General features: G+C 34.8%; 3 protein-coding genes across 3 annotated transcripts; 2 read left to right on the forward strand and 1 right to left on the reverse strand.

The window, feature by feature from the left end:
* The first annotated feature begins 987 nt into the window (after positions 1–987).
* LOC141704317 (auxin-induced protein 6B-like) lies at positions 988–1,658 on the forward strand. The gene has a single exon (XM_074507564.1). The coding sequence runs from the start codon at positions 1,065–1,067 to the stop codon at positions 1,365–1,367; it is 303 nt and encodes a 100-aa protein (XP_074363665.1). The 5' UTR covers positions 988–1,064; the 3' UTR covers positions 1,368–1,658.
* A 1,944-nt stretch (positions 1,659–3,602) lies between these two features.
* Positions 3,603–4,395, forward strand: LOC141704316 (auxin-induced protein 6B-like). Its single transcript, XM_074507563.1, has one exon. It carries the CDS (start codon positions 3,866–3,868, stop codon positions 4,166–4,168), a length of 303 nt encoding a protein of 100 aa, XP_074363664.1. The 5' UTR covers positions 3,603–3,865; the 3' UTR covers positions 4,169–4,395.
* Positions 4,396–8,731: 4,336 nt separating this feature from the next.
* Positions 8,732–9,208, reverse strand: LOC141704315 (uncharacterized). Its single transcript, XM_074507562.1, has one exon. The coding sequence runs from the start codon at positions 9,206–9,208 to the stop codon at positions 8,732–8,734; it is 477 nt and encodes a 158-aa protein (XP_074363663.1).
* Positions 9,209–10,973: the final 1,765 nt, after the last annotated feature.

The following is a 10,973-nucleotide window of genomic DNA, read 5'->3' on the forward strand; positions in this document are numbered from 1 at the left end:
AGATTCGATCCCTCAAATTTTTATTCACGATTTATATGTTTTTATTTGGATTTTGTATGTGTAAAAGTGTTTTACCATTCCCCTGCTGCGTTTAAAATCCAACATTTTCTAGTTTCTACTGACTCCAACATGTACAGAATTGATCATCACACATTTTTGTAGACATTTTTTCATTCAGCCTATGCAGCTATGCTAGATTCCAATACCATGTACTTTAACGGTTTTCTTTAAAATGCATAGTATACATAAATGGCATTTAACTTATTCCATTGTACTTCAAATAGCCGATTGTTTTGATGACCAATCAAAGAACTGTAGCAGTGCTTAAATTAGTTATTTTTTCTTTGCAAAGATTTTTCCATTTCAACATCTAAAAATTGGTTAAAATAAAGTTAGCATACTATAACAAGTCCTACAAGACTTCTTCTGCAGTTGATGGGAGACAGAACCAACTGCAACAAAATGCCACAGAGTCATGGATCATGACACTGAGTCATGATCAGTTTGGGAATAACCTTAAATTGTTTCCTAGTGGCAGCCAGTTTATCTAGTTAGGTAAGCCAGTGACAAGTAAAACCATCTATGCAATAAGTTCTGCGTAGAGCTTCAAGTAGCCGATCTTCTTTCTCAATCAGAGAGTGCTTTAGCAGTACCATAAGTTAAGAGAAACAAGATTGTCAAGACTTGTCACTGTTGCAAAATGAAATAGAAATGTTCAGCTATTAGTGCAAACATAGGCCAAGTTGTTCCAGTTTTGAGAATTATGTAACCGAATTTAATGAGCAACTCATCAAAAGCCCTACATAATTTCTTATGTTGTTGTTAGGAGGCAGAACCATGTGTAACAAAATGCCAATGTACTATTGTTTACCGCTAACCCCACAAGTAAGGTACCTGCACCACTCATGATCTTGTCGAAATATAATCCCCTTACAAAGTGCATCTATATATACACTTGCAATTCACCTGATACTCTCATCAAAACTACCAAGCTCAATTATCTGAGATTTCTTCAATTATCAAGTCCTCAAGAGATCATTATTTCATATTCATTCTTCAGATCTATGGCTATCCGTATGCCTCTTATTAACCAAGCTAAACAAATGCTTCGAAGATCTTCCTTAACTGCCAGGCACACAAGTTCTACAATGTCAGATGTGCCAAAGGGTTATTTTGCAGTCTATGTTGGAGAACAAGAAAAGAAACGATTCGTGATCCCATTATCATTCTTAAACAAATCATCTTTTCAGAACTTGTTAAGTCAAGCCGAGGAAGAATATGGTTTTCATCATCTAAATGGTGGACTTACAATACCATGCAGAGAGGATATTTTTCTTGATCTCACTTCTCGCTTAGGGGGGTTATGAGTCAGGCCTTTTCTAGTTTCTACTGACTCCAACATGTACAGAATTGATCATCACATATTTTTGTAGACATTTTTTCATTGCTTTATTGCCCTAAAGTAATGACTCGGGTTGGCTGTACTTTCTTTTATATAAGAAATTTTTTTATTGAAATTTTCAGCAACTTGATCTCTAAGAAATTTTTTGCCCTGAAGTAATAACTAGGGTTTCTCTGTAAGAATTTTTCCAGTTGAAACATTCAGCAAAATCTATAAGAAAGTCCCATTTGCAGAGATATGAAATGTGGAAAATAAAGTTTTACGCAGTTGTTTAAAGTTCATTAGTGATATAGAGTAGAGGTAACAAAGAACTGAGCAACCAATGTTAGGATTTTGATAAAACTTCAAATTTTCCAACAAGTCCTAAAATATTTTTTACTTGCAAATTTCAAGCAATGTTGATTCTTTTACACATCAGTGAAACGATCATCCCCGCATGGAAATATCTCTTCAAATACGAAAATCCTTGCAATAAAGAAGGCCTTTTCTTCTGCAGTAAGAATTTTCATGCCTAAGATCAAAATGGCTACTGCAGCAGAGATTTTCAGATTTCTGTATGATAACTTTTACATAATTATAATGAATTTTGTTTCAAATGTCTAAGCATTTACTATGTCTATTTTCACGATTTGAAGGAACTTAAACTACAAGTCACACTGACAAATTTTTCCACAGTCCACGGGATTGTAAGACATCCAATAGGATGATCGTAGCCAAACTCTTTTTCAGCCCCCCTTAATAACTCTTGAAATGAACGATGCTTTAAATATGATAATGGAACTATGAATGTCTTCCTTACAGTTTCTCCGACATAAACAGCAAAACTCTTAACTAATTCCAAAATGTGAACAATATTTCTATAAACAAATGTCTTGTCTTGGGAAGAAAGTACAAGTGTACCTAAAACTAATTCCAAAATGTGAACAATATTTCTATGTTATCCACATCGTTAATTTACAGAACAGAAGTTATAAAAACATCTTGATAATCACCGTAAAAAAGGAACTGTTAATTAGTTACATACATAGTTGTTTACAATGCTAAAGTTGATGTTCCGATACTTGATACTGTGAAAAGAACTCTGAACTAGTTAGAATTTAAAACCTAGGTTTCTCAGTCAGGTACTCATGAATTTTGCATAGTTTATAGAGATTTATAGTTTAGATAAAGAACTAAACCAACTGGAATCAGTAATAGGAGAGTTCTGGTCTTCCATTTCGTAATAGACAAACATTCAAATTGTACTTTGTTTGAAGTAATCTTATACACAAGTTTTAAATAAAAAAATTTAGTTAGGGGTCCTGATCCCCGGCAAGTGTTTGATATAGCAGACTTACCATGTGTATTAAGCGTGGTAAGACATGTTAAGTGTTTTTTTTGTGAATCCAAGATAAGTCACACTTACCGGACAAGGATGTTTAGTGTATTTTGTCTTACTACGCTAAATATTGTCTTACTGCGCTAAATACCACAATAAGTTCGCTACAGAAAACGTTTGTTCTAGATTTTTTGCCTTTAATTATTCACATGTGTTTATCCGCAAATTTAATGTCCTGTTAATAATCAAATATTACTTTTTATGTCTTTGTACCCTCATACTGATGTGAAATATTTGTAATGTTTAAAAACTGCTTTTAAGTTTTATCCGATTTATACAATTTTAGTTTTATCTATGCAATAAGTTTTGCATACAGCAACAAGTAGCCGATCTTCTTTCTCAGTTAAGAGAGTACTTTAGCAATACCATAAGATAAGAGAAACAAGAATTGCTTTGTCAAGACTTGTCACTGTTGCAAAATGAACTAAAAATATTCAGCTATCAACGCGAATATAACCAAGTTGATTACCAGTTGTTAGAATTATATATGTAACCGCCTTTGATGACCAACTCATCAGAAGCCCTACATAATTTCTTATGTTGTTTTTAGGAGGCAGAACCATGTGTAACAAAATTCCAATGTATCTTCTTAAATTGACTGTTTCAATACCCTCTCCACATTAGCAGTTGGATGCATATTGCCCCAGTAATTACATAAATAGATGTCTACGTCGTATATTTTCATATCTTATATGTCTGAAACATGTTCCTGAACAGTCTTAATAAGCAGCAAATCAACCACAGAATACAGATACGGATTTTGAATATAGAGATCCAACAGTATTTTTATTTACATCTGCTTTTTCATTTCAGTCTAATGGCTATAAATCCCCATATTATCTTCTCGATGCTGAGTTGCAAAACAGAGCCATGTGCAGTCCATGAACTATTGTTTATCACTAACCCCACGTAAGGTACCTGCACCACTCATGTTCTTGTCGAGATATATTCCACTTACAAACTGCATCTATATATACACTTGCAATTCTTCAGATACTCATCAAAACAATTAAGCTCAACTATCTAAGGTTCTTCAATTATCAAGTCATCAAGAAATTATTATTTTTCATTCATTCTTGACAGCCATGGCTATTCGTATGCCTCTTATTAATCAAGCTAAACAAATTCTTCGACGATCTTCCTTCAGTGCCAGGCACACAGGTTCTAAATGGTCAGATGTACCAAAAGGTTATTGTGCAGTCTATGTTGGAGAACAAGAGAAAAAGCGATTCGTGATTCCATTATCATTCTTAAACATATCTTCTTTTCAGAACTTGTTAAGTCAAGCCGAGGAAGAATATGGTTTTAATCATCCAAATGGTGGACTTACAATACCATGCAGAGAGGATATATTCCTTGATCTCACTTCTCGTTTACGGGGATTATGAGGCAGGATTGATGCTTCAGCCTTTTTACTGACTGCAACATGTACAGAATTGATCATCATACATTTTTGTAGACATTTTTTCTTTGCTTTTTTGCCTTAAAGTAATAACTAGGGTTGGCTGTACTTTCTTTTCTATAAGAAAGTCCAATTTGCAGACATTTCTTTACTGGAAGACATTTACTGTATTTTTAAATAAATGTTATATCCAATTTGGTACTTTAGCATTCATCATTTTCTCCGTATAGAAGTCAATGGTAGGATTTTTAAAGAACTTAATTTTTTTTGCGGAAATGATCTCCAACCTTTCAATTTAATTTCATTTTAATTAGATTGTGTCAGATAATTGAGGATCAGATAGAATTTCATGTCTGGCATCATCTTTTCATTCATACCTTAATTTTTATGTTTGGGCTTCATTTTTTAATACCTACGGCTTATGAATCAGTGGAACATTCTTTTTCACAGATATTGTCATATGAGTTTGACTAGTGCAGCAGAGTTATGAATGGTTGAATACTAGATTTCTTCGGTGAACAGTGTGTTAACTTTTATATAATTTTTACATACAACAAACTCTGTTTCAAATGTCTAACAGTCTAAGCATTTAAAGTGTTTCACTATTTCGAGGAACCTAAATTGAAAGTCACACTAATGAACGTTTCCACATTGCACGGGATTGTAAGACATCCCATAGGATGATCATAGCCAAACTCTTCTTCAGCCCGCCTTAACAACTTTTGGAATGAACGATGCTTTAAATATGATAATGGGACTATGAATCTCTTCCTTTCAGTTTCTCCGACATAAACAGCAAAGTGGCCTTTTGGTACATTTCTACCTTTAAGTTCAGCAAAGTGGAGTCCCGTGATATATACTTATGCAGAAAGATGTATAGAAATTTAGAGCTGCAATTACTCGCCAGAAACAATTTGCAATCTGATAAATTGAATGAGTAAGAGATGAGATGAGTCGTGACGAGGATTAAAAAACAGAATAGTTGAATGAGATGAGATGAGATGAATAGTAGAACTGGATTATGAGCAATCGAAATGGCAGCTTTATTATCACAGTAGATTTTTATAGGAATTGAAATGGAAATTCTCAACTCATACAGTAACCTTTTTATCCATATTGCTTCACAAATTCCATTTGCAAGAGATCTTAATTCAGCCTCGGCACTACTTCGAGCTACAACACTTTGTTTTTTGCTTCTCCAGGTGACAAGATTTCCTCCAATAAAGGTGCAGTACCCTGATGTTGACCGTGCATCGGCACTTCCTGCCCAATCAGCATCAGTGTATACCTCAATCTGTAAATTACCACGCCTTTTAAACATAAGACCTTTTCCAGGCGTTCCCTTCAAGTATCTTAATATTCGGTAGGCTGCGGTGAAGTGTTCTTGTCCAGGTGAGTGCATAAATTGACTCACCATACTCACAGCAAAAGCTATATCAGGACGAGTATGTGATAGATAGATAAGCCTGCCTACAAGACGCTGATATTGTTCTCTGTTGATTACATCTGCAGGCTTAGCAGGTGTAAGTTTTATATTAGTTTCAACTGGAGTCTCAGCAGCTTTGCAACCTAGTAGTCCTGTCCCCTTGAGTAAATCAAGAATGTATTTTCTTTGATTGACAAAGATGCCTTCCCTCGACCTTGCAAACTCCATGCCAAGGAAATATTTTAGCTCTCCTAGGTCCTTTATCTCAAAGTCTTGTGATAATCGTTTCTTTAAACATGTTATTCCTTCAAGATCATCACCTGTTATAATTATGTCATCCACATAAACAATTAAAATAGAAATTTTACCATCCCTAGACCGTTTACAGAACAGTGTATGGTCAGCTTGGCTTTGAAAGTAACCATAGCCCTTTACGACCTTAGTAAAGCGCTTAAACCATGTACACGATTGTTTAAGGCCATACAAGGACTTTTTTAATCTTAATACCTTATCATGACCCAATACCTGTTCAAATCCAGGAGGTAACCGCATGAACACCTTTTCTTCTAATTCTCCGTTAAGAAAGGTGTTCTTGACGTCTAACTGATGTAAAGGCCAATTGAAATTAGCTGCTAGAGACAATAGTATTCGGATAGAGTTTATTTTAGCGACCGGAGCAAAAGTCTCTTGATAGTCTACTCCATATGTTTGAGTAAACCCTTTTGCAACCAATCTTACCTTGTATCTCTCTATACTTCCGTCTGCTTTACATTTTACCGTAAACACCCATTTACATCCAAATATTTTATGATCTTTAGGTGGATCAACAATTTCCCAAGTCCCACTTTTTCTTAGAGCATTCATTTCTTCCATCACTGCCGGTCTACAATTTGGATCATTAAGTGCTTCCTGAATGTTTCTGGGCACAAACAGATTAGAAATTTTTGATGTAAAAGAACTATGTTTTTTTGAGAGTTTACCGTAGGACATATATTTGGACAAAGGATGATTAGTACATGAACGCTTTCCTTTCCTGATTGCTATAGGAATATTGATCATCAGAAGCAATATTTGGATCAGACAAATTATTAGAAGTTGGAGAAAGGCTAGCTGGACTGTTAACAACACTAGGTAAAGGCATATGTGAAGTACCTGTATTTTCAGATTCAATGTCCGGGATTGTTGAATGGACTAGTGCAGAAGGGATATCTGGTTCTCTACTTTTTTGATAATTTTTCCTCCTTGTATAAACCAGAAGCTCTGTACTCCGTTCCATAGGAACCTTAGATAGTATTTCTCCCCCTGTTAAAGAATCAGTTATACTTGGAATATCAATGCAAGGATTTCCAGTTTTACCAGTAGTGAGAGGCATAACAAGATCCTCTTTATATGATAATATGTCATTATCCACAATTTTAGGTAAAGGAGTGGGCATCATATCCCAAAAATTTTCTTTTGTTTGCTCTTGTTCCTCTCCCTGAAGTAAACCCTTTTTAAAAAACGGTTGATGTTCGAGAAAAATGACATCCATAGATATTGTGGTTTTTCTCGATTTTCGGTTAAAGCACTTATATCCTCTTTTATTTGGGGCATAACCAATAAAAACATTTTTCAGCCCTAGGATCAAGTTTTGACCTTTCTTTATTGGATATGTAAACATAGACAGTGCACCCGAATGTTTTAAGAGGAATGCCTGACAAAATACGTGACTCGGGAAAATACTTTTTGAAATGTTCAAGAGGAGTAACATAGTTTAAAACACGTGTAGGCATACGATTAATTAAGTAAGATGCAGTTAAAATTGCTTCTCCCCATAGATATTTAGGAACGTGCATAGAAAACATAATTGCACGTGCAACTTCAAGTAAATGCTTATTTTTTCGCTCTGCGATGCCATTTTGTTGAGGCGTATCAACACAAGTAGATTGATGTTGAATGCCTTTTTCTTTCAAAAAACTTGTAAGAACTCTTTTAAAATACTCGGTTCCATTATCAGTACGAAGAATTCCAATTTTAGTTTGAAATTGGGTTTCCACCATTGAGTAAAAATTCGTGAACAAGTCTGCAACTTCAGATTTTTCACTCATCAAATAAATCCAACATAAACGAGTATCATCAGTAAATGTGACAAACCACCTCCTACCGGTATAAGTTTTAATTCTAGAGGGACCCCAAACATCACTATGTATTAAGTAGAATGGTTTAGAGGCTTGATAGGGTCTGGAAGGATAAAGAGTTTTATGATTTTTAGATAATATGCAGCTTTCGCAAAAGAACTTAGAGCAATCAAATCTCTTAAACTAGGGTGTCCTGGTCGGTAATGCCAAAGCATAATCTGATCTTTATTAGGGATAGAATTGATACTACTGAAACCTCGAGCTTCTTTATTCTTGAAGGCATCTTCAAAATAGTAGAGACCATCTATCAACTTAGCACTGCCAATCATCTTCCCCGAACTCTGCTCCTGAAATATACAGTGAGTTTCACAAAATAACACGGCAATTAGAATCTCTGAATAACTTACTAACTGACAAGAGATTACATGCAAGTTTTGGGACATGAAGAACAGATTTAAGGGAAATGGTTTTAGATAGATTAATCAAACCTTTACCAGCTATTGCAGAATATGAGCCATCTGCGATACGAATTTTTCATGACCAGAACAAGGATTATAAGTATGAAATAAGTAAGAAGAACTGGTCATGTGATCTGAAGCCCCCGAGTCAATGATCCAAGGGGTAGAATGATGAGGAAAATAAGAAGATAAGGCTTTTATTTCATTACCTGTTTGCGCAACAGAAGCATTGGGAGCAGTTAATAAGCCTAGATTAGAGTTTAACAGCTTTAAAAGATTAGTGACATGCTCTTCATTAAGTGTAACAGATTTTGCCTCGTGTGCAGCGGGAGAACGGTTGAATCGGCCTTCATGAGAACCCTTCCAATTTGTTGGTTTTCCATGAATCTTCCAACAAGTTTCACGTGTATGACGTGGTTTGTTGCAATGATCACACCAAATACGAGGCTTCTCATCAGTCCTTTTAGAATCAACTCGTCCAATATTAGTATCAAGTGCAAGAGCAGAATTCTCAACTGTACTTATGAGATTCCTTTTTCCAAGCATTACTAGGCGACGACTTTCCTAGCAGTTATCCTGCCTTCATCAAACTCAACATTAAGACCAATGAGAAACTTAAAAATACGATTATCCTCCACCGTTTTCTTATAGTGATTACAATCCTCTGGAGATTTCCACTCATAATTATTGTATAGATCTAAATCTTGCCAAAGACGTTTTAAGGAATTAAAATACTTAGTAACATTATCCTCACCTTGGCGGATTTCTCCAAGCTTCAAAGTCAGCTCATACACTTGAGACTGATTTTCTAAATCAGAGTACATCTGATTGACGTTATCCCAAAGCTCCTTTGCTGTGTGGTAGCACATATAGTTGGAACTTATATCCTCCTCCATTGAATTCACCAGCCAAGTCATAACCATAGAATTCTCTGCATCCCACGTTGAATAGGTGGCATCTTTTGCATCAGGCTCTTTCTTATCCCCTGTCAAGTAACCAATTTTACCCCTGCCACGGATGTACATGCGAACAGACTGAGACCAGCGTAGGAAGTTTTCTCCATTCAGTCGTATAGTAGATCTGAATGGAGTGAGATTCTGTTGTAGGGTTTTGAGTTTTAGGGGTCCTTGTGGACTGCTCAATGATACTTGCGGAATCAGAAATATGAGTCAGGCCTTTTCTAGTTTCTATTGACTCCAACATGCACAGAATTGATCATCACACATTTTTGTAGACATTTTTTCATTGCTTTATTGCCCTAAAGTAATGACTAGGGTTGGCTGTACTTTCTTTCATATAAGAAATTTTTTTGGTAAAATTTTCAGCAACTTGATCTATAAGAAATTTTTTGTTGAAATTTTTTGCCCTAAAGTAATAACTAGGGTTTCTCTGTAAGAATTTTTCCAGTTGAAACATTCAGCAAAATCTATAAGAAAGTCCCATTTGCAGAGATGTGAAATCCGGAAAATATAGTTTTACACAGTTGTTAAAAGTTCATTAGTGATAAAGAATAGAGGTAACAAAGAACTGAGCAACCAAATGTTAGGAGTTTGACAAAACTTCAAATTTTCCAACAAGTCGTAAAATATCTTTTACTTGCGAATTTTGAGCAATGTCGATTCTTTTACACATCAGTAAAACGATCATCCCCAAATGAAAATATATCTGCAAATACAAAAATCCTTGCACTAAAGAAGGCCTTTTATTCTGCAGTAAGAATTTTCATGCCCAAGATCAAAAAGGCTAGTGCAGCAGAGATTTTCCGATTTCTATATGATAACTTTTACATAATTACAATGAACTTTGTTTCAAATGTCTAAGCATTTACAAAGTCTATTTTCATTCATTCTTGACAGCCATGGCTATTCGTATGCCTCTTATTAATCAAGCTAAACAAATTATTCGACGATCTTCCTTCAGTGCCAGGCACACAGGTTCTAAAGGGTCAGATGTACCAAAAGGTTATTGTGAAGTCTATGTTGGAGAACAAGAAAAGAAGCGATTCGTGATCCCATTATCATTCTTAAATAAATCTTCTTTTCAGAACTTGTTGAGTCAAGCAGAGGAAGAATATGGTTTTCATCATCCAAATGGTGGACTTACAATACCATGCAGAGAGGATATATTCCTTGATCTCACTTCTCGTTTAGGGGGATTATGAGGCAGGATTGATGCTTCAGCCTTTTTACTGACTGCAACATGTACAGAATTGATCATCGTACATTTTTGTAGACATTTTTTCTTTGTTTTTTTGCCTTAAAGTAATAAAGTTTTTTGTTGAAATTTTCAGCAACTTGATCTATAAGAAAGTCCAATTTGCAGACATTTCTTTACTGGAAGACATTTACTGTATTTTTAAATTAATGTTATATCCAATTTTGTACTTTAGCATTCATCGTTTTATCCGTATAGAAGTCAATGATAGGATTTTTAAATAACTTAAATTTTTTTACGGAAATTACTAAAATAATCTCCAACCTTTCAATTTAATTTCATTTTAATTAGATTGTGTTAGATAATTGAGGATCAGATAGAAAATTTCATATCTGGCATCATCTTTTCATTCATGCCTTAATTTTTATGTTTGGGCTTCATTTTTTAATACATGCCTTAACGTCAAAATTATGATCATTCAATAATGCCTTTAATCCATACATCTTCCTTTACATATAGCAACCAACAAACTAGGTAGAGAAAGACAACCATGTCCTTATACTATCAGAGTACTTAAGCTAACAAGAAGGATAAAGAGACAATTACGAGAATGTGGTCCTAGAGGTGGTTTTTGAG

This window comes from Apium graveolens, unplaced genomic scaffold, assembly GCF_009905375.1.
Source record: "Apium graveolens cultivar Ventura unplaced genomic scaffold, ASM990537v1 ctg7706, whole genome shotgun sequence".
Taxonomy (NCBI): domain Eukaryota; kingdom Viridiplantae; phylum Streptophyta; class Magnoliopsida; order Apiales; family Apiaceae; genus Apium; species Apium graveolens.